The sequence below is a fragment of the Epinephelus lanceolatus genome, chromosome 16, assembly GCF_041903045.1.
Source record: "Epinephelus lanceolatus isolate andai-2023 chromosome 16, ASM4190304v1, whole genome shotgun sequence".
In the NCBI taxonomy this organism is placed as follows: Eukaryota; Metazoa; Chordata; class Actinopteri; order Perciformes; family Serranidae; genus Epinephelus; species Epinephelus lanceolatus.
Window position 1 is genome coordinate 28,094,984 of NC_135749.1, and position 27,831 is coordinate 28,122,814.

General features: G+C 40.9%; 1 protein-coding gene across 2 annotated transcripts; it reads left to right on the forward strand.

Annotated features, from left to right (window-relative positions):
- The first annotated feature begins 9,095 nt into the window (after positions 1–9,095).
- LOC117263820 (serine/threonine-protein kinase Sgk1) lies at positions 9,096–25,314 on the forward strand. Of its 2 annotated transcripts, none has more exons than XM_078175746.1 (13): positions 9,096–9,457; positions 19,605–19,680; positions 20,476–20,554; positions 20,646–20,686; positions 20,784–20,841; positions 20,936–21,019; positions 21,164–21,295; positions 21,384–21,496; positions 21,641–21,764; positions 21,868–21,963; positions 22,054–22,209; positions 22,320–22,409; positions 23,329–25,314. In XM_078175746.1, exons 1-13 carry the CDS (start codon positions 9,430–9,432, stop codon positions 23,491–23,493), a joined length of 1,242 nt encoding a protein of 413 aa, XP_078031872.1. In that variant the 5' UTR covers positions 9,096–9,429; the 3' UTR covers positions 23,494–25,314. The 2 variants fall into 2 exon arrangements, with proteins under 2 accessions (XP_078031872.1, XP_033493364.1); XM_033637473.2 differs by lacking the exon at positions 9,096–9,457 and adding an exon at positions 18,849–19,094.
- Positions 25,315–27,831: the final 2,517 nt, after the last annotated feature.

Genomic DNA, 27,831 nt, shown 5'->3' on the forward strand with positions numbered 1-27,831 from the left:
AATACTGGAATTGATGTTTATTGACTGAAGCAGTTATATATCTTCATTTGGTGCAGATATTTTCAATCGTAAAGTCTATTAAAAGTTACTGAGTCATGCAAATTGCCTGTTTTGTGCCTTTAACTGTCCAATATCCAAAAACGAAAGACATAAATCTTAAAGGGACACATCACCCCCAAATCCAAGATTACTGCTGGTAACGCCATGCCAGTGGCGGGAAGATGTTGGTGAGGAAACATGGGGGCCATCCTCCAGTCTACCTCCAGGTAGACTTGGTGAGTAAGCAACTTAATTTTGAGCCATAAACCCTCTTTAGCATTGTTAATTATGTGAGCACCATTAGCCATACTGACAGTGCTAACAGTGCTAACAGAGCTAACAGCGATGTTATAGGGGGTTTGTGGCTCAAAATTGAGCTGCTTACAGAACAGGGCAACCTGGGGGGAGACTAAAGGGTTGGCGGCATAATGTTTCAACAGCAATACTGTTGGGTTGGGACAACGTTACTAGCGGTGACTGGTGCCCCTAGCCAGCTCCCACCTGACTCAGCTGGTGTGCAGTGCAGAGCGGCCAAGGCTAATGTTAGCTAACCAGTGAAGATCGGAGGATGAGCAGTAGGCACCATGGGTGCATTTGGAAATACTCACTCCAAGTGCCAGAAAGCACTTGGGCACAAACTGGAGCGCTCGTAAATTCGAACCGCTGTTGGAATATACCGTCTGGTTATCCAGAATTTAGAAATGTTCACATCAAAAATACCTCCAGCAGTTAACTGATTAACTGTTAATCATAGATATTCCTAATTAATATGAGAAGTAACTTGTTCTTTGAGTAATTTGTTAAAATGGTACTTCTTTACTTTTGCGTAAGTCATTTCATGGGAGTAACTGTACTTTTACTTTAGTATAGATTTTCAGTAGTCAACCCACCATGTATACAAACATGAACTGCTGCAACTATTTCTCTGCATGTAGCTTAACCGCCATCCCCTATACATGGAGAAAATCAAGTAATCCTGCACATTCTGTGAAAAGCCTTGATTTACTGATGAATAGCCTTAAGTATGCGTGGTATGCGACAGATATATAAGTTTGAACTTTCTCTAAACTCTCCTACACGCACATACATTCACATCATTCCCAATGTCCCACCACATCCCTGTAATCCTCCCCAGTAGCGAAGCAGTTAGGTAAGACCACGAGAGGGGTTGTGTAACTTGCCCAGCACAAAGCATTCATGATGGACATTTAAACTCATCCTGCTCACTGGTCTGCAGCACTGCACACGTGCACACGCACAGAGTTACGCACAATTGCACGCACATACACACACACACAGCTCCTCTTTTGCACTTACACAATAAGCTATCATCAAGTAATAGGTAGTTAATGACATTTCTAGCAGGGAGATTATAAATCAGGGTAACAGGAAGCAGTGGCATTAATGATCTGACCTTTCAGTGTGATGTAATGTGTAATGTGATGTGTGTCATGAGTGTAATTTCTGACCTGTGAAAAATTATTTTTAAAAAAGAGAGGAGACTTCTGAGAATTACATGTAACTGAGTGGGAATGAGTGGGCTATTTTTATATATAATATTTTCCATCCTGCTCTGTCCTTGGGGGTAGACTGGCCAGATGCCCTACAATAATCCAAGCAGAGCGTGTCCTCATTACTGACAGACAGGAAGCCAACACATTTTTATGAGTGCAGTTGGCCTAAACTTTTCCTCAGTCTCATACACAGAGTGTCATTCATCTGTAGGTGGGTCAGTTTCTTTGCTATAGCTCACATATTTAAATTTAGTCTTGGTGTTTACTGATGACTGTATCCAGGTGATTTATTCCATCACATGCAAATTGCACACGTGATATTTGGTTGTGTTGTAAACTCTTTATACCCTAAAGATAAAAAGTTGACACAGAGCTTTGTCAGTGGACTTATCTTGTCTGACTCCTGTTAGTGAGCTAATCTCAAGTGGTTGTGAGGGTGTGTTTGCTGAAAGTGACGGGAGAAGAACACATAAAGCATCTTATGTCTGCTGGTAAATAATCCCTCTCAGAAAATTACCACAATACATATCTTATATGCGTACCAAGTATGCAAGTATGGGTCACCAAGAACAAACTAAGTCTGACATAGCCTGTGTTTATTATTTCAAGTTTCTAGTTTAAAAAAATCCTGTTTGCTTTAAATTATTTGGCCCATTTTTTTGTTTCCCTACCTTATGTAAACGGTCTCCAGCTGTGTTAGAAGACGTTCCCAATCTTTTACTTAATTAAAAGTAGCAATACCACTATAGAAATAAGGAATGTTAGTTCCAGTAACTTTGCTTTCAGTAGCCCGGCACCCATAAACCAGCAAATGACTGGTTAATTTTTAATTTTGTCACTAACACAGCTTCTTCTCCGGAGCCTTGTGCACCACTGTCTCGCAGGTTGCCTCGAATCACGGCTGCACCTGGATGATGTGACGTGGTAGAGCTGCTGCCATGGTCCTGCCTGATGCCTCTTACTGCTGCTGTTATTATTAGTCATACGTCTACTGTTATTATACACATATGATTATTGTCACATATGTATACTATCATATGTTAATATATATTTATAACAAATATGCTACCAAAATACTATTATTATCATTATTATAATATTATTATTAAGATTAATGTTATTGTAGCTATTGTCATTACAGTCTGCCCTGCTTATCTCTCTGTCTCTGTCTCTCTTTATGTATAATTATGTCATATGGATTACTGTTAATTTATCATGTTGATCTGTTCTGTACGACATCTATTGCACATCTGTCCGTCCTGGAAAAGGGATCCCTCCTCAGTCCTCAGTCTCCGCTGGTTAGCTAACGTTAGCCTTGGACGCTCTGCCAAGGACAGTGTTGCTGCCGAATCATGGTAGCCACCTACAAAACCCCTTTAGCATTGTTAAGTATAGTATGTTAGTCCCACTGGCCGTGCCGACACTGCTGACAGTGCTAACAGAGCCATAGCTGTCAAGTCTCCCGTTTTGGCTGGGAAACTACCGTATTTTACCCCTCTTTCCCACCGTCCTCCCGTATTACTATTTTCCCGTAAATCTCCCATATTATAATATAATTAAAAAAAAAAAAAAAAACATTCCTCTGCCTCTCCAAACTGAACTCTGTCACTAGCCTCGCGAGAACTGCCACCTGCAGTAGCCTGGGTGGCAGTTGTCACGAGGTTAGTGTCGACAGCGGGTCTGGTTGACAAGTGGTTATTTTAGATTTCCTGTACACCCAGGGACGGGTTTTGCTATGGGCAATGTGGGCAACCGCCCAGGGTGCAATCTATGTGAGGGCGCACGAGCGCCCTCAAAAACAAAACAAAAAAAAAAAAAAACTCGCCAGTATCTAGACTACCGCTCATTTCCACGTCAAGTTAGTGGAGTGGGCGCTGGGGCGCCCCTATTATCATGTTTCAACCAGCAGCAGAAAGGAAAGACGAATCCTGGCGGTTGTGGGTTGAACGAGGGTCATAGACAGGAACACGGTGGAGGCTCGTAGTGCTCTGTGGCGCAAGATAACGGCTTACCGGCGACAGAGAAGTCCGACTCCAGGTCCAGTAATTTCCTCTTTCGTTGGTGTCATGACTGCCCAGTAGTACCTGGACAACAGAGCTGTGGCAGCACACAGGTATGTGGCGTGCCAGAGGAGAAACGAGCCGTTCACATTTCTCTGTGGCAGGTAACGGTCCACAAACCTCACTGCACTTTAAGGACTGTTCTTTACTTATGGAGGGACTGTTCTTTACTTGTCAGGGGAGGAGGGTGGCTGGTTGATTTTTATTTTATTTATTTATTTTATTTTGATCCCCACTATGTTAATCACTTATTCATGCTGTTTTTCTATGAATAAGTCAATAAGTAATTTATTCCATTGAAATATCATTGATGTATTATAGAAAAGTGATTTATCTTTTTATAAATGACAAAAGGCACATCTGCCTCATTTTTGCTGTGGTATCGTGATACTACTCAGAACTGTGATACTTTCACTAGTATCGTACTGTGGGGGGTGGGGAGCGGTTGGGTGTGGGGGGGCGGCGGGGTCTTGCGGCGGGCGCCGAAAAATTTCCCTTATTTTCAAATCCAAAACTTGACAGGTATGAACAGAGCTACAATGCTAATGGGGGTTTGGGGTTAAAAGCTGAGCTGCTTAGTCACTGGGACAACCTGGAGAGCGATAAGAAGGTGGTCACAATGTTTCCCCACATCAGTGTTGTTGAGGTGTGACAGCATTACTAGCGGTAATCGCCAAACAAGCAGTGCTGCTAGCTAACATTAGCTCCCACCAGACTTGGTTTGTGCACAGCACAGTAAATTGTAGAGCAGCAAAACTGACCTATAGATTGACATGTGTAACCAGCCAATAACATCTAATCTCTAGCAGAAATACTGTTAGAAGTGAAAGTCCTGCACTCAAAATGTTACTTGTTGTGTTACTAAAAGTACAAAAGTATTCACATCAAAATATACTTCAAGTACCAAATGTAAAAATCCTCATCATGCAGCATGACCTATTTCATCATAATATAAATTAAATTGGTTTATAATTAATAATACATCAATGTGTTCATAGCTTTAATGTTCTGGGAAAGAGCAATGTGATTTTCCCTCTTAGGATCAATAAAGCCCTATTGATATCATAATTAGAATTGATTATATTTTGTATTGTTAATCTGAATGTACTAAAGTACAATATTTCCCTCTGAGATGTAGTGAAGTAGAAGTAGAAGGTAGCATGAAATGGAACTTACTCAAGTAAAGTATCTGCACAAGTACCTAAAATTTGTAGTTATACACTTTCCGCCACTGGTCTCTGGTTTAGAAACATAAACAGCATCTTAGTTGCATCATGTCCTCACCTGTTCAATACACGTAATATATCTTTCCTTGAGACATGCACCATCGTGTCCATGCCAACTGTGACTCAACATTTCACATTTAGGATCACACGATTCTTAAGACGACAAAAGAGGCCCAGCTTGTTTCTATTTATGGGGCAGCAGCTGATAAGCTCTTGCATGTCTAGAGAGCGTCCCTTTAAATCCACCCTCACCTAGTGGGTGACCCTCAGACACGAACTTGGGTTTCTCTTTGACGTCCCTGAAACTGTACGAATTTTGTTTTCTACGGCTCTACAGAGGACAGCTTTTGTGTTTGATTAGGTTTAAATTGGAATCAGCGGTCTTGAGTTTTACACTGAAAGAGCTGAGCCGACACAAAGACACACACACACACACAGACACACACACCTGACAGATCCTTCCTCAGCATGACCTGTTGCTAATCAGGTTAAAGACAGCAACAGGTGAGCCGAGGCTGTTCAGAGGCTGACCTACTGTACAGACAGAGTGATCTCAATCCCTCGTCTCCTCGCTCACCAGTTCTTTGTCCTTCCCGTCCACAGAGTTGACTTAGCGGTCGTGAATCAGTTGAATTTACTGCTGTTGCAGTAAATTGGTGGACAAAGGCAGCACAGGTGCAGATCTGTAAGAGACAGCAGGATGGGATGAGCACATGCAATACATTTTTAGCAAGGATCTGCTTTTAGAGGAGAGTTGTGTTTTATGAAAACACACCGTGGGATTGGCTTTGGTTGCAAACACAAACATCGACTGGAAACCTCTCACTTTGTTGTTTGAAATTTAACTATTATTTTCTCTCTTCTGCTTGAAGTAGTGAATGTACAGCTCCCAGAAACTTAATACTACACAATCTCTGGCTTTGGTTTAAGATCTAGTGTTGGCAAAAAATGTTGCTGCACATTTCCGATTCATCTTTAGCACCGTTATCTTGTTTACTATATTACATGAATGCCGCTGTCACACGGAAAATCCTGAATGAGCTCGTTCAAATTTTAAAACTTCATGTAGAAAAAAAAACAACAACAATGAATCCTCAAATATTCATATTAAACGGCCGAATCTGATTCAGATAACATAATCCAGAGATGGGCACAGCCCTAGTTTAAGTTGATACAAAACGGAAAGAGAAGATACTAATATTTTGTAACATGAACACCATTAATGTTTGTTATTTCTGTTTGATAAATACCCTACACCATATTTTTTATCAATTCTTTGATCGTCTAATCAATAAAAGTATTAGTTCAAAATTTTGGAAGCTGCCAGACAGATTTTGTTGCTTTGTTGGACTGAGCCAGGCTAACAGTTTCCCTTTATTTCCAGTCTTTATGCTAAGCTAAGTTAATCATCTCCTGGCTTCACCTTCATATCCAACAAACAATAACAGATAAAAATGGCATCGATCTTTCTAACAAACAGCAAGAAAGTAAAAAACGTCATGATGGCATTACTCAACGTTAACTAGTTATTTTCTCTCTCTCTTTATGCAGATTTAGCTTAAATTTTAACAATAGCAGCCAAGAAAATGAGATTTTAGTGTTTGTGTCTGACAGAAAAGGCTAGAAAACAACGAAACTCCTCAACACCATTGATCGTCAGTGACATGTCTGAATCAACATATCAGCCTGTCTCTGCGTCACCACCATCTCACACCAACTCATATCCGTCCCACACCTTCCTGCTCGCACTCTGCCCTAATTTAAATTACATGCAAATCTGTCCAGTCATAGAGGTTTGACACATATTATTCCTGTGCTTCGGCCTCATTGTGAAACACTCTGGATGTATTTCTAGTCCCTGCAGCCTTTTCTCAAGTTACATGATATCAATCTGTATTTATTTTCACTTTCCCTATGAACTATGTCACGCAGTGTTGTTCAAGGTGATGGGCAGGCTGAAAAAATATGTTTGTTGGCGAAGTTGCTTCGTTTCAACCCAGGGCTGCAGATATAAGATGACACAGTGGAAGCTTTAAAGAGGAAAACACTTTCTCTTTTTGCCAGCTCATTTGAATTAGTGCATTATAAACTCTCTTTGAACTCTCGTGGTTTTCAAATTTAAATAATGTTCGTTAGGCAGTGGTGGGAGGGAGCAGTTTCTGTTTGCTGTGAGGATGGAGTTCAGCAGCAGGGCAGGAATCTCTGCATCAGAAGCTTTTGATTCAGTTTCAATAAAGGCAGAATGAAAGGGCTGTGAAATATCACACATTTTAAATATGCATGTCACCTCAGACAAAATGTTATAATGTAGAGACCCTTCTTTTATCAGCACTGCAGATATGTCTGCACAGACAAACATCATCATCAGTGAGAGCTTTGTGTCAGAGTAGAAAATTTAGGCTGATCAGTGCATCTTATTACTGCATATAGTCTTCTCTGCAAGTCTTTTGGGGCAAGTCTGAGTCGAGACTTTTGTCCTTGAGGGCATAGCCAGGTCAATTAGCATGTTCTGTAGCATAAAAATGCATTTGTTTGCGTGCACTTACAATTTCATCCAGCTCTTTTTTCTATGGCGGTTGAGTACAATCTGCCAAATAAACCCAATTTAAAAATCATAGACTGTAAAAAATAATGGACATGGAGCTACTATGAGGTCACCAATTGGTTTGCGAACTTCTCTTTCAAAGCCTCGAGTTTGGCAATTTGGCCATCACCATTGGCCAACGTCTGGAGCCAGCCTCAAGTAGCCATTATAGGAACTGCAGTTTTTGGCACTTTGCCGTTGGCTTAATATTTTAGCCCCGGAGGTTGTCAGCATAGACAAACTGCTATTGATGTTGGAGGTCTTAAAGGTCTGCTGTCCATCAAAATAAAAAGGCAGTCCCTTTCATGCTCAGGCCTTAACTTACTGTATCCACTGTAACTTACTGTATCTGTATACTGTATCATGTTCAATTTGTCTGTAACCTTTTTTTTTTTTTAAAGATATTTTTTTGGGCATTTTTAAGCGTTTAATGGACAGGACAGACAAGTGTGAAAGGGGGAGAGAGAGAGGGAGTGACATGCAGCAAAGGGCCACTGGCTGGATTTGAGCCTGGGCCGCTGCGGCAACAGCCTTGTACATGGGGCGCCTGCTCTACCACCAAGCCACCGAAGCCCCGTCTGTAACCTTTAATGCTGCTGCAGATCTGCCTTGAAGCAGAGCTTGATTAGGAATTCATTTGCTAAATCCCAGGTAAATCAAAAAACAATCTCTAACAGCATGCAGCTGAAATAGTGGAAACAAAGACATCTTGACTGCGGTATTTGTCAATTATTGCATTGCATTTTTTTTGCTCATGAGCACACCAAGGGGAGAGAAAGTAACATAAACACTTTATGATATAATGCAATAGCAATGTAGCAAGTGTTCCTTATTGAGGCTGTACTTTCTTACACTTATAATACCAATCTGAGTCAGATCTGTCAGTATCGTAAAACAAACACTTATAGTGGACATAAACCGACGGTGCTAACATGCTCTGAGTTGTTACCATGTAGATTGTTTTGCCGCTGCTGGCTGCAGCCTTGTCACTTAATACTGGATCAGTTCTTAAAAAAGGCTGTTCCCATCACTCAGACACAAAATCATGGTAAAATGGAGTCCTGGTTGAAAATGACCTAAGTTACCCTTAAGTTATGGATTTATCACATCATCCTGTCATCAATGTAGATTAAATACAGTATGACTGTAGTTCACTTGTCTGGCTGACATAGTAAAATCATAATTTAACACAGCACCTCTCTGTGTGACTAACAGCCCAGCTCATCAGTGATGCTGCTGTTGCTCCTGCTCGTCAAACCCTCACAGACCTCGCTCTTCATCACCTAGCATTCATTGTATCTGATGGCCTACAGCCCGAGGCAAACAACTAACACATAATCAGGGCTGTCGATGTGCCTCACCGGATGATTTTAACCCTAAACTCCTCAGAGACAGTAAATGAAGGAACTAGGGGAGGCTGATAAGCAGCAAACTCATCACATTGTGCAGCAGTGACCAATTAAAAGCAGATTTAAACACCTTGCTGTCTGTTCCCTGTATTCCTCAGGTGGTTCCCCTGTCATGGAGACCGGTTTTCTCTCCGGCGGGACTCCCATACTCATGGGAGCCGTAACCAGACACCTGCTTTTGTTTTGTTAGAGGCTCTCCAGGTAGATAAAAGAACAGATGAGGACGGGGGTGATGGGAAGAGGTGGGGGGGATGGGGGAGGGGGGGTTAGAGGAGGAGAAGCAGGTGCGTCACAGATCTTTGGTTTCAGCTATTTGGTCTAAGCACAGGCAGGGTGATCAGAGGAAGAAACGGCTGTGAGAAGAGGGAAGTGCAGCAGGGAAAGTTATTTGCCTAGCAATCGAGACTTTTTCCATCCAGAGCTGCAGTGAGAGCCATTGACAAAAGAAGACGGAGAAGGAGAGGGAGGAATATTTTACAGGAGGACCACATCTCTCTCATGCACTCAATCACCTGGACGCTGTACAGCAGCAGCCAGACGTTCATTCATCAGAGACTCTCTGCCCGATAACGAATATAATCAAACACTTAGGAGGACATGAAGACTGGCAAGAAATCCTTCATAGGTAGGCGCTCCTTTAATTCACTGTCTGTGTTATGTGACTGTCTGGGGAATGAATCTGCAGCCTCTCAGCAGCACAGCAGCGGAGGATGCACCTTGAGACGTGCAACTTTTCCTCTTCTGTGGGTTAGCATTATTGTTACAGCTTGATAATATAAATATTTTCCTGGTTTTTGCCTTTTCAGTCACGTGATTCTTGTATTATTATGACTGTTTATTAACTATTTAGCCCAATCCTCCTTCTTGCATTGCTCCTCTGTTTGCTCCGACGTCACTGCCACTGCTTGGATTGCTTTTTGGCTCCATAAAACTAGATGCATCATCCTGCACTCTTCAGTCTGTCCTTGCATTATATGGTTAATTTTGTAATGTCCAACGCAGAGACTCTTCCCTCCTCCCTGCAGCACCCCTGCTCCTCATCTCATTTGTCACCTGAGAGGATAACAGCTACCACCAGGCCTCGACGTTGTAACTAGGATTGGAAGGATTGGATGATTTTGGTGTTCAGTGATAGCATAATAAACAGTTTTGTTCCCACAGTTACAGATGGAAAGGCAGGGCTACGAATTTCAAATTTTAAAGTCACGTTTGCCCCTTTTCTAACAGCTCCTCAACCTTTAAGCAGTAAGGTTGGAAAATATACTTATTTGCTCTCTTGCAGAGTTAGATGAGACAACTGATACCACTCATGTCTAAATGTGAAGCTACAGCTAGCAGTTAGCTTAGCATAGCATAAAGACCTTGCTCTGTCCAAAAGGTGATATAATAAGCCTACCAGCGCCTCTACAGCTCACTAATTAACAGTTCATATTTCCTTTGTTTCATCTGTTTTGCTGGTTGCATGGTAACCTCACTGTGACAACGAGACTGCAGGAAGTCACTGTGCCTGACCAAGAAATTATCCAGTACATCACCCCGCTATAACACCACAACTTCTTGTTTTTATACTGTGGTTTCTGTAGATATTTCACAGCACTGTTTGTTTCCATTTTCCTGTGCTAAGATAAGCGAACAGGCTGCTGGCTGACGCTTCAAATTTACTGTACAAACATGAGAGTGATATTGATCTTGAAAGCAAATATGCTTATTGCTTTAAGGGCCCTAACACACCAAGCCGACAGTCGGTCGATGGTCAATGTCGGGCCGTGAGTGAGTGTCTGTCGCCCTATTTTTTTGCAGTGTGACAAGCACTATTGGCACTAGTTGGGCCTTGTCAGCCCTTGTCAGCTTTTTTGAGGTTGACGCAGCATATTGAATCTGCATCAGAGCTGGCAGAGTCCGTCAGCGAGTGAAATCATTTTGATTGGCAGTTCGGCTCGGGTGATGAGAAGAGAAACAGAAATGAGGAAAGCAAACAAACCAATAAGGTCAAGAGGAGGGGAGAGCTCTTTAGCAGAAACAGATCTATTTGTTGTTCATGTGCTAACTGGCTAACTAGCATCTTGAATCTGTCAGTCTTTCATTTCCCTTTTTGAGTGACTAATACAGTCAACCACAGAGTTATTTTCTCTCACACAGGCGTAGAACATATATGCTAGTTGGCTGTTGTCTATAGTCTTTGTGGCGCGGGAGTCTGCCTTCATCGCCACTAGTTCTTTGATGTCAGTTTGGTGTGTCTAGGCCTTATGGCTGCCACCAAACTTGGATGTCTCCTTTGTATTCTTGTTGGTGTTTCAGGCCGTTAGCCATGGTAAGATGTACATATTTAGCCTCCACTCTGCAGCCTCACACAGCCAGCCCATAACCTTTGCTTCACTCATTGTGGTCTGGAAAAGCTCATAAGGTATTTGTTTGGATTAGGGGCATCCTGAGTGGGTGTGGACCTAAATTACTTTGCAGCTGATTGGATACTCAGCAATTAAAACTGATTTAATTGCTGATATTTTCAGAGAATTTCAAGCGTGGCTTTCATTGCCTGTTTTCAACTTTGAAAACCACACTTGAAATTCTCTGAAAATATCAGCAATTAAATCAGTTTTAGTGAGACAAACACGCCCTCTTGATCATCCACATTTTGTTTTAGCTGTTGTTGACAAGGTTCCAGAGATGCGAGGCCACAAATTGCCCCCCAGTTCAAATTTGTAAAACAATGCAGCTTGTTGTCATCTAAATCCCTTCACACGCTTCATTAATTGGTTTTGGTTTCTAGCTGCCATACTCAATTGATTTTCTGTGGAGATAAATATCTCAGAGCGGTAACTGACCTCATGAAGTTTACGCTGGATTGTGGGGCTATCAACATGAACTTGTGGAGTTGTGTTTGCTTTAAAATATATTCATGTTGATGTTCAACAAGCAGCTTCACTGGAGTTTCTGTGGTTTTGTTTGCATATTTCAAGCCACTTGTTGCTCATATATTATCACACTGTAGCTGGCAGGGAACAGCATTCAATGACGGAAGTCACCACTTTCAACTGATTCATATGTTTGGCCTGTATGAGAAGTGCGTTTTGTGAATGAGAGTCTGGTGCTCTAAATGACAATGGCTTCTCTGTCTTTTTATTGTATCTCCTTCCTTTTTTTAATGAACTGTTTTAGTCTCAGTAATGCACAGGAAACCTGCTGTGTAGAGTCACATACAGCACCAGAGTAACGTCTAGCAGAGCAGAAATATGATGTTAGACTGGAGGCAGCACCAGACTGCATGAGGACAAAGCTCATCTTACCATGGTGATAGTAATAGCAGTAATAGCAGTCACATTCATATAATTAATAGAGGCTTTCCGGTTGGAAATAGGCATGATCATCCCACTTTCTTGGCAGCAAATTAAAGTAATGCTTCATTTGTAATAATTTGGCAGCTGTGTGTGTGTGTGTGTGTGTGTGTGAGTCATCACATAAGAGAGCAAACATTGCTTTGCTCTTTTTTATCTGATGAAGCAGGCGTATGAGCAGTCATTTAATCCCCTGTGGAGAACGAAGAAAATAAAAATCACATCTCATCTCCTGCCAGGGAATTCAGGAGGGACACAAAGACGAAAACACAATTCTAACTCTGGTTCCGTGAGCCAAAATCAGCTCCCACTCATGGGGTCCTGAGGCTGCAATGCAACACTAACAGACCGGACCGCCACCTCCGGTCTGCATCTCTGTGGTTCTCTGGATGAGTAATGCCAAGTGCCAAGAGTATGCGAGAGAACGATGCAGACGACAACAAAAAAAAGCAACTAATAAGAGGTGGTTTAAGCAGAGATGTGTTCTCCAGTGAGAGCAGAGGCTGATGAGGTTGGTATGACTATGTGGGTGTGAAATACACAAGGCTTCCATCGCTCCTCACAGCCAGTCAACAAGACCCTCATGGTAATTAGAGATCCTCCATCCTCATTAGCCAACAACCTTCCTGCCAGCCCTACAGTTGGTCAGTGAGGACTGTTTGCCTGTATGACTCATTCCTCCACCTTCTGCTGCCTCCTACACAATACACTGTAGGCAAGGCAGGTAGAAGTCAAGCTTTCCATGTATTACATTTGAGTCACAGAGTTAAATCATCCAATTTTCTAAAAAATAAAGACCTGGCAATCTTTTAAAAACCCAGAGGGTCGTTTAAGAACACTTACAACTGCTCTCAAGGTATTTCCAGAATCCTTGAAGACTCTCCTAACCATCTGGGCCCACTGTGCAATCATGAGGTTTTTTAGCTGTTTCCTAAATTGCAACTTCTTTTCCAAATCCAAACATGGTAGCTGGAAATGGCATCTCCCCTAACGCAGTTTGCACATGAACCAAAATATAAAAAAATGTATAAGATATATTGGTATATACTGATATGTTCCAAAAAATCCTAAACAACACAGCTATAATTTGTGAGTGTTTTGCAAAAAGAGTAAGGAGCAGAGGGGGGGACAAGTCAATGTCACAAGTAAGTCTCAAGTCCCAATTTAAGTACCAAGTCAAATCTGACAAGTCCCAAGTGAAGTGCCAAGGCCTAAACTTTGAGTTTCAAGTCCCAAACAAGTCATAATGCACTCTTCATCAATGTAATGCCACTTTAACAAAAAAGTAATAATGTATTAAATTTACTTAATCATGAATACTTTTTAAAAACTGTATTTATTTATTTATGTCTTTATTAACTGTATTTACTTCTTCTAAACAAGTTTGCTAAAACAAGTGGGACTTGTGCTAACACTGTTAACCAGTGGCGTACCACAACTGAATGAATTTTCTATGTCTCTGTCCTTTCTTGTTGTATTAATCTCATCTCATAGTGAAAAAAAAATCTACAACTTTGTCTTCACAAATTGGCTTGGTGAAAGGTATCAAGTATTTCCAAGTCAAAAGCTCAAGTCCAAACAAAGTCATGAGTCTCTGGTGTTTAAGTCCAAGTCGAGTGGCAAGGGTTTTGTCAAGTCAAGTCTAAAGTCAGGTAAGGGCATATGTAATTTCAGGTTGTTCTCAAGCACCTCTCATATATTTTCCTCCAAAAAGTAGCACAGCAAAATTCGCACATATCCTATGAATCATAAGCCAGTAATTCGTGTATAACCCACATTTTTGGAGGGCTGAGATCACAGACGTGCTGACAGGAGTAAAATATAGAGAAGGAAACAGTCCCATCATGTTGGAAGTTGAGTTGGTGGATAGGTCACAAAACACAGGACTTTCCCCAGGAGACTGCTGTTTGGTACTATGTGAACTTTGAATGAGCTTAAAATTTAAGGTTTATTTCAAGGTACGTCAATACCATGTTTCTTTTTCTAAACCTAGCTACGTAACTTTACTTTCCCAAACCTAACTTCTGTAACGTTATGTTAAGCACGTAACTTTACGTTAAGAACATAATGTTCAGTTCAGTTCAGTTCAGTCAGCCCTCTGTTAGCTACTTGCTCAGCACTAAACAGCAGTTAGAGACTAGCTGGTGAACATAATGGAGCTCTTAACAGCTAAAGAGACAGATATTTTCCTCAGGAGTTGATGGAGACCAAAAACAGAGTCAAACAAGAGTGAATATTGGACTTACATACATCAGGTGGACCCAAACATGACTCCAAATGAATGATAATGTTGCTCCATGACCGCTGGATGTGTAAATAAGCAACTGGTTGCCAACATATCATCTTAAAATATGATGATAGGTCAATAATGTGTTTTTACAGCTGAAGGGGTCAATAAAATCAATTGTTGCAGCTTTAAGAATTCTAGAAATACTTTAAGAAGCAATTTTAAATCATCTGGAATTTTCAAAGATTGTCAGGTATTTGTTTTTCAGAAAATCGTACACATGTCTCTGTGTCTCCAATGTAACATGAGAGGCACAAGCTGGAGGTTAATTTTCCAATGCAAGGCACGCACCAACCTGCAACCCCAGAAAGAGCCTATAATCATGTGGCACAAGAGGAACCACGCTGAGGCAGGGGAGTTATGATGGATGGCATCCTGTGAGGGTTGGAAAGGCTTTTTACCGGATCTGTTGGCAGGTGACTCACACGACTGCTTGTCAACGAGCAGAAGTGCTGCTTGTCTGCTCAGCATCAATCACACGGTTGGACAGAGCGACAGAAAGCAGGGGGGGGCTTTTGTGAAGGTGCTAAATAAAAGGCTGATTAATCTGGCACTGCAGAGACATTCATAGAGAAACTGAACGAGTTACCATCTCTAATGCGTGTTTATTTGTCGCAGTCTGAAACCTTCTACAGAAGAGATAATCTTTGTCACAACAGGAAAGACTCTACTCAGACATGACGTGAATGTGAGATTTCTTCACACTTCTTACTCATTTATAAAAAGGGGAAATACCTCTTCAGCCATCTGTGTTTTGCTCTGCAGCACCTGACTTTCTGTTCCATCAAAACAGAAAAAAAACATAGACGTGGCAGAGGAACGATGCTGTTTGAGGGAACTACCCAAATCATGTTTGTCCTACACGTTACCAGAGACGATAACATGATACACTTGAATAATTCAGAGTAAGACTACATCAGGTGAAGAAAAGGCTTCACACAAAGCCTGGAGAGAGGTGTCGCTGTCATGTAATCCGATCCAGTGTGTTTCTGTGCGTAAACAGAGCTGAAGATGAGCTGTTTGCTCAGGTAGCCTTCCAGGGTAGGACATGATACGCTGCTAGCTCTACACCAGCTAGTTTCTGTTTGAGCCCAGGCCACAGATAAGGCACTTCCTCCTTCCCCAGTACAAGAAGAACCTGTCCTGTGATGTCTCACTTCCTTTAAATTATGCAGGACTGTCACATGTCAAACTGGAGACAGAACCCAGGAGTTCCCCTCTGACAGATGAATGAATCTCTGAGGACTGAAGCAGATGTTTTTAAGAACAGTGGTGGAACAAGTACTCACATTTAGTTTAGTAAGGGGCCGTGTCCACCAAAGCGATTTTTCCTGAGGCCAACGTATAGTTTTAATTATTTGCAGTGGGAGCATGGCATATTTATGCTATGCTAGAACGGGCGGCAACAAAAGCTGACTGTTGCGTCTCGGCCAGAAAGTTGCACATACATACACCACAAAGACTACAGCTGACGGCCAACCAGCACATACCTTCTGTAGCTGCATTCAAAAAGGGAAACTAGAATTCCTTCTTGATGCTAATTAGCCAGTTAGCACATGAACAACCCAATCCAATGTTGATAGAACAGAGCATACTTACTACTTGCTAAAGAGCCCAATGGCTAAAGACAAATAATCTCACCTCATTTGTTTTGATCTCACTCCCTCTTGACATTAGCCGATTGTTTACTTTCCTCTCTTCCATTTCTCTTCTTGTGCGCTGAGCTGAACTGTCAATCAAAGTGATTTCATTCACCAACAGGCTTCACCATCACCAATTCATCATGCAGAACCAGCAGAAAAAAAAGAAGCAGATGGAGAGGACAAAGGGCAACGATGCAGGACACACTACATTGACTACGGCGACAGACGCTCACCAACAGCCCGATACTAGAAATAATTTAATATACTGTATATATACATATATATATATATATATATATATATATATATATATATATATATATTATTACACGTTTCCTTTCATAGATCAACACAGACCGGCGGGTCCATCCTCTCTCTCATTATGTGCTTCAGCCTTCCCTTCTTCCAGAGCAAGTACTCTGCTTTGCGCTGACAATATTATTTCCGCAGATGCTCCCTTTCATGGCAACCAAAGTGTCTCAGCTGAAAAAATGCTGCCCCTTTCAAAGCGCTCTCAAGCACTCCCAACTGGGCGTCTCATAAGGAGCGCCTACCATTTTTAGCATGGAGAAAACGTTTCGATTGACACAAGGCCTAAAAAGAGAAAAACAAAATGACCCCAGTGAGTGTTTAACATATAATATTGTGACATTAATTTTACTGATACATTGTGTAATCAACGTTTTACTGCTCTTCTTCGTCAAGGTGAGGCTTGTTTAAAGGGATATTTTGCCGATTTTTAGCCAGCTTTGTACCATAACAATGTAGGTAGTATGTGTAAATGAACTGTGGTAAACTTTCCTCACATCTTCTTGCTCATCTCTCGACTCAAATCCACCAGATGAGGCAATTTTCGCCGGCTCTAGGGCTGTTGCTCGGACTACAGATTGCACTATCGCATTTTTGTATGCCCACCACCACACAAAGAGTATAGGAGCGGATCGAGAGAGAGACTCGCCCCACTCTCTCTCAAAACAGCCAAGCTCACATTAATCACCAGCGGAAGTGTTTATTGGTGTGGTGCAGCGCAGTGCATTCTGGTACTTGTAATGGTTTTTACCTCTTGAGCAAATGCAAATGCTACAGTCCTTTTCTCTGTTGTCTCTGGTCATATTGAACAAATTTCAAAAGTATTTCCGTCTTTCTACTGCATAGACAGCCCAGTTTTATGAAAAAACATCTTTATTTCATTACTGATTAATCTGGGTAAAGTAGTGAAAAAAATCCAATGGTGATCAAAATATTTTGTTGTAGTTTGACCAAAAAGTTAGACCAAAACTCCCCTACCCAAAGGAGTTAAGTTAAAGCAGCAAATTCTCACACATGAGGAGCTGGAAACAGAATATTATGCATTATTGTATTTTTTCATGTTTTTTGCATGAAAAATGACTGAAATGATCAATTTATTGTCAAAATAGTTTGAATCTAATTGAAGAATCAACTTATGATTTCAGCTTCGACAACAATGCATCATATTTTGTAGGGCTGCAGGATATGCAATTATATTGCAATTATTTTGACTGATATTGTGATCACAGTATGCCTTGCTTTTTTTTTTTAAATAATATTTCGATTGATTGTGCAGCCCTAATGTTTTGTATGTAAAACATTAATCTCTTAATCTGTAACTATGTAGTTACAAATAATTGCAGTAGGGTTAAAAAGTACAGTATCAGTACAAAAGAGAAATACTGGAAAATACCTCATGACTGTACTTAAGTAGAGTAATCAGTTACTTTTCACTACTGTCATTAGTCTCACTGGTGAGATAAAACACCAATAAGCAGTGATGAACACTCATCCAAAATCCATAATTGCTCTGCCAGTGATCAAACACATTAATCAGCACACACCAAATAACCTCATCTCAGAAATCACTAATGCTCACTGGAAACTTTGCTGTGCGGCTCCCTGTCCTCCCCAGGCAGTATAGCTATCTGCATTATGGCACAGTTATGTAACTTACAGGGTTAGTGGACCACATCTATGACAGCTGGACTGATCGCTGCTACAGCTTAGTCTCAGCATGATGTCATATGTGGTTTCTCTGAATTTATATAAGTCTGCCAGGCCAAGTCATCTTTATAACCTTGACCTCATCGGCCACAGAAATCCACTAATTATTTAGAATGACAGCACATGGAGCTTTGTGGAAATTGCATGGATTTAAACAGAGGATTGGATCCGAGCAGAATTGTTATTATTATTTTTTCATCATGCATGTTTAGCCTGTATGTGGATTTCCAGCGCAGGGTTAGAACCTGCAGCTGAGCTGCAGCAGTCGTGACATACATTTTCTCCACATCCTTTCGGGATAAAGCAACTGTAGAGAGCAGCAGCACATTTTGGGTCTGCAGGACACCAAAAAAAGCGTATCCGCTCTTGTTCCTGTGATTACAGTCGTTTCTTCCTTCTCCTAATCACTTCACTTTAATCTCTTTTGTATGGGTGCTGACAGCCAGTTGGAGGTTTCCATTCAGAGAGAATGATAAAGAGGAGGAGAGGGCGACGGTGGGAGGAGGTGGTGGTGATGATGATGGTGGTGATGGTGGGAGTTCTTCTTCTCACCGCCTCCACCTCCGCCTCTGCGGTGAGCTCTCCTCGTCATTCCTCTCCTCCTGCAGGCAGAATATGGCTGCAGCGGAATCCCGTGATGTCACGCAGTTGCCGTGGTAACACGGGTGACGTAAAAATGGGCGTCACTTTAAAAAAAAAAAAAAGGTACCACGTGCTCTGTATATATAAACTGGCTCGCACAGTGTGGGCAGGAGCAGACTACAGCGGAGCGTGGACTGTTGAGCTCTGCCGGGTCTCATTTTTTTTACAGTCGTGACACGGCGATAACTCACGGTTAAAGGATCGTACGGGACATATTATTGTTGTTTTTTATTCCTGTGTTTTTATTGGATATTTATTTATCTGTAAACATGGCGGTGACTGAAGCTGGATGTGATCTAACTTACTGCAAAATGAGGGGGATTGTCGCTGTTCTTACCGGTGAGCAATAATAAAACAATTATTACAGTTCATATTCATCACTAAAGCTGCTCATGTATTCATTAGATAAGTATTTATTGGTATGTGTTGATTCATAAGACAAACGGCTGTCAAAAGATGAATTAGACCTACATGCAAAGCGCTTTTTTGTTCTACTTTCAGAGACAATTTGCAAAAATATTATAAGAAATGGCAGCAAATCTGCCTTTAAAATCTCAAAACTGGCTATCTGCAGTGTAATGAGAATCTAGGATAGAAAATGCTTTGTTGGCAACCACTATTGGTGCCTGAATGAGTGACCCAAGTGGTTGCATAACCTATAAGCCCGCAGCATTAGAGGTCTATGCACAACACGCAAATATGCCCTATAACGGGATATTTGGAAGTGAGAAACAGCGGATTACAGCTCCAACACTGATATTTTCTCCTCTAGTGGAAGATCTTTGCATCATGCGTGGTGAATGATACAAACACTGACAAATTATTTCCCCTCTCTGTCTTCCTCTGCAGCTTTCATCAAGGAGAGAAAAATGGGGTTGAATGACTTCATCCAGAAGCTGGTGTCTACCCCACATATCTGCCAGCAGTGAGTGTTTCTTTAAAAATGATATTCCACAAATGGGAAAACTGTGTTTGATTTGGATGGACAATTGGCCCTGAGGCACAAGGAGCATCTCTGGGTCATTAGTCACTTCCTGGCTGTAGTGTTTATTTCTGATCATTAGCCCATTCATGATCAGTGGCCAATCCAATCAGCCACCTGCGTTTGGCAGGACATTCTGTGAAAAGTATAATCTGGGTCTGAGAAGGTGGGTGCAAGAATAGTCCTGTCATGACAAGCCTGTTAACAACCTCCCCGCTGCCTAATCACCTTTCAAGCAAATCCTCCCTGTCCCCTAGACGAGGATAAACCTGTAATTCAGTTATTGCATGATACAAGGCTCGTCCCATCACAGCATCGGGGTCTGGTGCCGTGAAAGTCAAAAAAAAAACACTTGTGTGCAGCATCTGTCTCCTTAAGGTGCTCCAGAAGGAGAGGGCGTCTGATCTGGACCACTGAGTCCTGCAGAGCTGTCTGAACCCTCTTGTCATGGGTCAGCGGCTTAAGCCATTTGTAAGACAGGTTAGGCTGTTCACATGCAGATGACTGTGTCCTAAACTTGACCTGTCTGGATGTTTCAGACGGTCAGTCACACCCCAGCAGGGAGTGGCCATTCAGCTTTTTAGTCTCACAATCCTGAGATTTCACACTTAATTATCAAATCTTCAAATTATCAAAAGAATAAATAAATAGAAAAATATGACAAGTGTGAGTCATATTGTTAAAGTTTAATAGCTGATATAAAAATTCATTTCATAACCAGCTATGTTTTCTTTTCAGTGTTGAAGTCAACAACTTCCTGAAGATTGATGAGAATCAAAATGAGGAGGATGGAAATGATCAACTTCCTGAAAGTCTGGTGAGCAGAAACTGTTTACTGACTATCATACTTGTTTTCTTTCCAAAATATGACAATGTATTCATGAATTTCCTCATTTCATGTCTTTCAGATGTACCTAAATTCTCGAAGTTCACTGGCTGAGGACACTCAGTAAGTAGCCTTATCAGTGTAAACAGTTTAGTACAATAGATAAGCCTCACTGTGAGTCATTAGAAATCCTAATCATCTGTTTGCTTCTCTGTGTTAGGATCAAACCCTGTGATTTTGACTACCTCAAAATCATCGGCAAAGGCAGCTTTGGAAAGGTGAGTCTCTTTTTATGCCAATAAATTCCCTTAACTGCTCATATTTGTCACTGCTGCAGCACCATCACTGACGCAAATGTTTGCTCTGTAACAGGTTCTGCTGGCTCGACACAAGGAGTCTGCCAAATACTACGCTGTCAAAGTGCTACAGAAAAAAATCATCATGAAGAAGAAAGAGGTGAGTTGTCATCCTATGTAATGAACTACAAGTAAAACTCCAGAGGTTATGATTAAACACCATACACAAACCTCCATATTTCTTCTGTTTCGTAAATGTCATTGTGATGAACACACTATATTGACTTCTATTTGTCCCCTCCAGCAAAAGCATATCATGGCTGAGCGCAGTGTGCTGATGAAGAACATCAAGCATCCCTTCCTGGTGGGGCTGCACTACTCCTTCCAGACCACTGACAAGCTGTACTTTGTGCTCGACTATGTCAACGGTGGAGAGGTAAGTTAAAAGCTCTCAACACCCACAAATCAGGTCAGAATATCAAAGTGTTTTTCAGGCTTATGCTGACAGATGTTTTTCTCTCCAGCTGTTCTACCATCTCCAGAGAGAGCGGATCTTCCTGGAGCCCAGAGCCAGGTTCTACGCTGCTGAAATTGCAAGTGCACTTGGCTACCTCCACTCCCTGCACATTGTGTACAGGTAATAAGCGATCACACAGCACCCCCTAGTGGACATTTCATAGACATGACATGTGCTGAGCTGTATTGAAGGAGGAAGTGTATAAGAGAAGCTTTGTAGTTGTTTTTGTAACAGCTTTCTTCTTTTTCTACTTGTTCTTCACAGGGACCTGAAGCCTGAGAACATCCTGTTAGACTCACAGGGTCATATCGTCCTCACAGACTTTGGCCTCTGCAAAGAAGGCCTTGAGGCCAACGGTACAACAACAACCTTCTGTGGGACACCAGAGGTACAAAACAAACCTCTTATTATCAATGCAGAAAAACTCTAAATAAACAACTAAATGGTAATTTTCAGACATGAGTTAAGTCTTTTTTTCCCTTTCCTCTCAGTACTTGGCCCCTGAGGTTCTCCAGAAGCAGGCGTATGACCGCACAGTTGACTGGTGGTGTCTGGGATCAGTGCTCTACGAGATGCTCTATGGACTGGTAAGTGAGATCAGTGAGTTTATGCCTCCTAGTACAACTCTACCACCTGACTATATATTAAATTAACCTATGGCTGTTTTTGCTCTACAGCCCCCGTTCTACAGTCGCAACACAGCTGAGATGTATAACAACATCCTGCACAAGGCTCCTGTGCTCAAGCCCAATGTGTCAAATGCAGGCAGGGAGCTGCTCGAGGGGCTCCTGCAGAAGGACCGCACCAAGAGGCTGGGAGTGAAGGATGATTTTGTAAGTGCACACAGCTGACCCTAAAGCACACATGACTCAAAGACAAATCAGAGACCAGTGAAGCTTGTTTGCTATTAATCTGCTAATTCAGAATTTCCTTTTCCTTCCAGCTTGAACTCAAGTACCATTCCTTCTTCTCTCCAATCAACTGGGAGGACCTGATGGCGAAGAAGATCACGCCTCCATTCGTCCCTGCAGTGGTAAGTTCAAACTAAAGGCTCTTTTTTTCCCCCTTTACATACGAAAATAGCACATTTGAAACATACAAGCATCCTTTATGTTGGCATAGATAGATCCACTAGACTACACTAGAGGGCAGGGTCAAAAGTCTCTGACAATTCTTTTCACTTTATTACTGATTCATTCTTTTGCGCCATTTATAAAATGTCTTCGTTGTGTCCTCTAGTCGTGTTTCAGTTGAACTATGCTACACTGCCCCCACGAATTCCGGTGGTACTAATAGTTTTTCATTATAATCTTGTCTATATAATGTCATAAAGCAGTGAAAATTAGTCAAACCAACTCTACAAAAACAAAAATATTCAATTTACAATTACACACAGCTACAAGTAATGTACCCTCATGATTAACTGTTTGTCCCATTAAATGTCTTGCCAGTAGTGAAAAATGCCCGTTACAGTTTCTCAAAGCCAATTGTGATGTCTTCGAAAGTCTTGTTTTGTCTGACCAGCAGTCCAAAACCCAATGATATTCAGATTTGTATCATTTCAGCCAAAGAAAACCAGAAAATATAAACATTTGAAAAGCTACAACCAGTTTAATTATTGCCATTTATATGCAAAAAAATGCCTTAAACTTAAGAATTGATTGTCAAATTGGTTTCTGAGTGAAGAAAATAAAATGTAAAAGATCATTATATTCATATATATCAATTTATTGCCCAGCCCTAAAAAATAGACTGTAAAAGGGAACAGCAGAATGACTGTAATAAACATTAACAAAGAGATAGAGTGAGACAGCACAGCTGCTATGGTCTATCGATACTGCTGAAAATGTTTGAACGGTTTTAAATATTCTGAATTTATGTGTATTGCTAAATCAGTATTTTTGACAACACTACATTACACATCTAATTCCTGTTCTTCCTGGTTTTCACAGACTGGCCCCACAGACCTCCGACACTTTGACCCCGAGTTCACCCACCTGCCCGTGTCCTCCTCTCTGTGCAACGACACCCTGACTGTGACCAGCAGCGTCAAGGAAGCAGCCGGAGCTTTTCCAGGCTTCTCTTACGGGCCTCCAGCAGAACACTCCTTCATGTGAACATCTCGGGAGCTCACAACAAACAGGACACAAGCTCTGGGTTGAGAGTCTTATTTTGACAGAGGGACCACACTGGAGCAGCCTGTCTGGGGAGACATTACAGAGCCTGATTAGAGGATCTAACTGACAGAAAGGACATGAATTCCGGGGGGGGGGGGTAGATCTTGAAGGATCTTGTGCATAAAAAGTGTACAGATGGGGACTCTCATGTTACCACACCACTGGCCCTACTCTTCTGCCTCAACCATCTGATACTACATTACATGTGCCAACAGTGGATGCACTCTGGGGTCATAAAACATCACTGTCACAGCTACTGGTGAAGTGACATGAAGAGAAGTGCCTGAGGTTCGAAAGGCAGTTTGGACGGGAAGAGCTGGCTTTATCAGAAAACCACAAAACCATTTCACCTGTTTGGACATTTGACCAGGGCACTAGCCATTAAGGTGGATGCCTTCTTCAGATGTATGTTAAAACTGTTCTTGTTTCAAAGTTCACAACGCATTGTTATTTTCATGTGAATGCTCAATTGCACTTGAGGAAACAAGGGTCAAGAAAAGTTCCGCTTTAACCATCAGCAACTTTGGATTAGACATCTGTGTATCTTTCATCTTTTTATTTCATATCTCTGCTTGGGACGAAGAAATAACAGCATTTCGATATTTTACACTAATATTTGGACCAAACAGTTAACTGTGGTATGCTTTAACACAAACACTTTTTTTGACCAGCTTGTCCTCATCAACTGAAGATCAAAGTTTTACCGTACTGTGTAGAAGAAAAAAGTTACATATATTTTACTGCAAAACCAAAAGGTTTTCTGTGTTTTAATGACTACAAACATTCACTCTTTACTTTTAAGGCAGTTCTGCATATATTATAAATAAGTTATAAATGTCTAGATTAATATTATATATTTCCTGTATAGCAATACATTTTATTTTTTCCAACTTATTTTTCATTTACAACCAGTTACTGTGTTTATCTATATCTGCTGTTTATGAAGGACGTTTCTCTTTGATCAGGAGAGTGCGATACAGAGTTCAACCAGCAATAACAGGCCCACATCAATGATAGCACATACTGTATATCAAACTCCTTTTAAAATTTAAGTGATTGCTGTTTTATTGCAAACACTCCAGACGAAAAATATAATGATATTAATGTTTTTGTATTTATGCATCATGTAGAGAAGAACTGTGAATGTCTTGTGCCTGTCCAGGGCGGCCTGATCCATATTTACTGTATGTACATATCTCTTTTCCCTGAACCTCTTGGTCCCTTTCTGGAAAGTAATCTGTATAAAAGAAAGTGCTTCATTAACTTGAAGAAAGAACCACCAGGCGGAGCAGGCGCTGGCTTTTCACTTACAGTGTTAAGCCACTGGCCTACTGCGTAACATGGTTCTGGAAAGTGCAATAAAATTGTGTTAACTCAGAAAGAATGAATATCATTGTATCTCATTTAGCAGTAAGTTGTAATTTATGATCTGATGTTCATTAAGTTATTAAGAGAAGATCTTCACTCGAACAGAGATTGTTCATGACTTTGTTTTGCCCCACTGAGTTTCCATATTTTAGCCGTTTGCATACAGGGAGTGGATTTTCAAGCCTGCTGAAAATATAAATAAAAAATGAAGGCAACACACAGTTCTAGATCATGTTCTTCCATATTTGGAAGCATTACTTTTCTGTTTTGTATTTTTTATGTATATTTATTTTCATGCCACTGCTACTGTATAAAGAAGATAATTTACATGATCAACTGAAATACTGAAGTGTAATCTGTGTCAGAAATGGCAAATAAATTCTCTAAATCCAAGGCAAGTGTGCTGTTTTTTCTTTGCAGTGCTACTAATGTTAATGATAACTCACTACTTAACCTAACTAGAAAAGCACTCGGAGATCGCAGACCTCCGCCAAGCAGCTCGGATTTCCCGCCATTTTATTATTTTGTCCACTTCGCTTCAGCTGATCACCACCAAAATTTTATCATCTGTTCCTTGTCCCATTATCAACCTTTCCTGAAAATTTCATCAAAATTCAGAACTTTTTGAGTTATTTTGCAGACAAACAAACAGACAAACAGACCAACGCTGGCGAAAACATAACCTCCTTGGCGGAGGTAATAATCATACACATTATAGTAGGGTAAGTGATGATTATTTTCATTAACAACAGATGAATGAATCATTATTATTATAATAATAATCATTAATTAATAATTAACAATAATAATAATAATAATGATAATAATTATTAATAATAATGATAAAGCCCAAGGTGGCATCTAAATATTTTGTCCAACCAAGCATCCCAAAAAAAAGACATTCAGTTTATTTTCACAAAGGACAAAGAAAAGCAGAAAATCCTCACAGCTATTGGCTGGAACCAGAAAACAGCTAACAGGTCATTTTTCTTCAAAAAGGACGAACATTACTCAGCTATCAAAATAGTTGCAAGTTAATTTTCTGTTGACCAACTCAGCAAGTAACTGACTCATTGTTTTGGCTTTGCTTGTACTCTTTAACTGTTGTTCTACTATTTAGGATTAACCTTCCAAACAATTAAACATTTTATCATTTAACTCTCTGGATGTGCTGGTACATTTTAAAGAGTTTTATGTGACATTTTGTCAGTTTTATATCTTTCATTTTGGTCCTAAATAAAAAAAATGTATTCAAAAGTATTTTTAATAATTTGAAAATGACAATTTATCTTAACTTTAAACTCAACTCAGCAGTGGTAAAAATACTCCGATCTTTAACTTAAAGGAGCAGTGTGTAGGATTTAGTGGCATCTAGTGGTGAAGACAGTAGATTGCAACATACTGAAAATTCTCCCACGTGCCAAGCGAGAACTCCTGGTTAGGATTCCTTCAGTGTTCATCACTCAGGAGGTTTATACCGGGAGCCGAATTATCCTCAGAGATCTCTTTTCCTCCGAAACGACAGACCAGGTGATTTAATCAAGTCTAAACACTGAATAAAGCAGTTTTATGTTACAAATCAGCAATTCTCTAGCACTGTCTGGCTCATCGCAGACGAGCTGCCAGCCCAGCACGAGCTAATGTGTGCGCGCCTTTTTTCTCTGATAACTGAAGATCCAGATGTTTGGGAGTTTTTTAACTGAAGCCTAATTATCCACAGTGGTCTCTTCCTCTCCAGAACAATTAGGACCAATGAATTACACCAGTAAAAACACCGAATAGAGCAGTTTCATGTTAAAAAAGTGTTTTTCCCAATACTGCTCATCACTTAAACACTTAAATGCCAAAAGCAAATGGCCCTAGCTAGAGGTATTAGCATCAATGAATGGCAGAATGGCAAATTCTGTATTTAAAAAATACTGCTACAAAATAGTAGTAATAATATGACATCATAATTTCATTGTTGTCAAAATAATGTAGTGCATTAAAAAGTACAACATTTGACCCTGAGTTGTTGTGGAGCAGAAGTAGGCTACAAATTGAAGTTCAAGTAAACATACAATTTGCACATAGATACACAACGTGAGTAAATGCACTTTCCACCATTGACACTCAGCTAGCTTAAAATTAGCCAAATTAACTATTTTGTGCAAATTCTCCAAGTTGTTTGACATGAACATGTCTTTATGAGAAGCACCGCCCCCTGTCAACATTTAACGAGACGGTTCATCTGTCCAAATAACACGTTTGCAGTCTGTCTCTCTCACCTGTGTTGACATACCGCCACACCTGTCGTCTCCCATCACTCACCATGGTGTCTCTTGCGCCAACTAAAGGACTCCTGTGAATCAACACTCTGCACATGCGCAGTAGGCCCAGCAACGAAAACTTCCTGCAAAATAGTGCTCCCTAACAACAGACAAAGCTTGACACTGTGGATTTAGTTGAAGACGCACAAATAAAAGCGTTTCTTGTTCACTCCTTCAATGGTAAGACATGGTTTAATCATTTTGGTGTGTCCGTAGTGTTTGTTTCGCGATTGGCTCCGCAGTTGGGTGCATTTGGGAGTGAGATGCTTTCACACGATGCCATTTCAATACCCGCTCCAATGGCTGCTGGTGCCGACTAATTTCTGGAGCGCAAAACTTCAGTGCCTGAGCCAAACTAAGCAATTCATAGCCAGATTTGTTATCTCACCAACACTACCCTAGGGCAAATTAGCTAGCATGCATGCAAAGTTGACGAAAGATGGCACCATTTTTTCTATAAGAATTCAAGGAAAACAGTGTAAATGCATTGACTCTGCTTGCTAACGTCAGGAAGCTAATGTTACTGCTGAAGAGCTTGCACGGTGCCGTCTAAAAGCTGGGGTGCTACGCTCAATTATACCCTGTTATAGTTTCAGTTAGC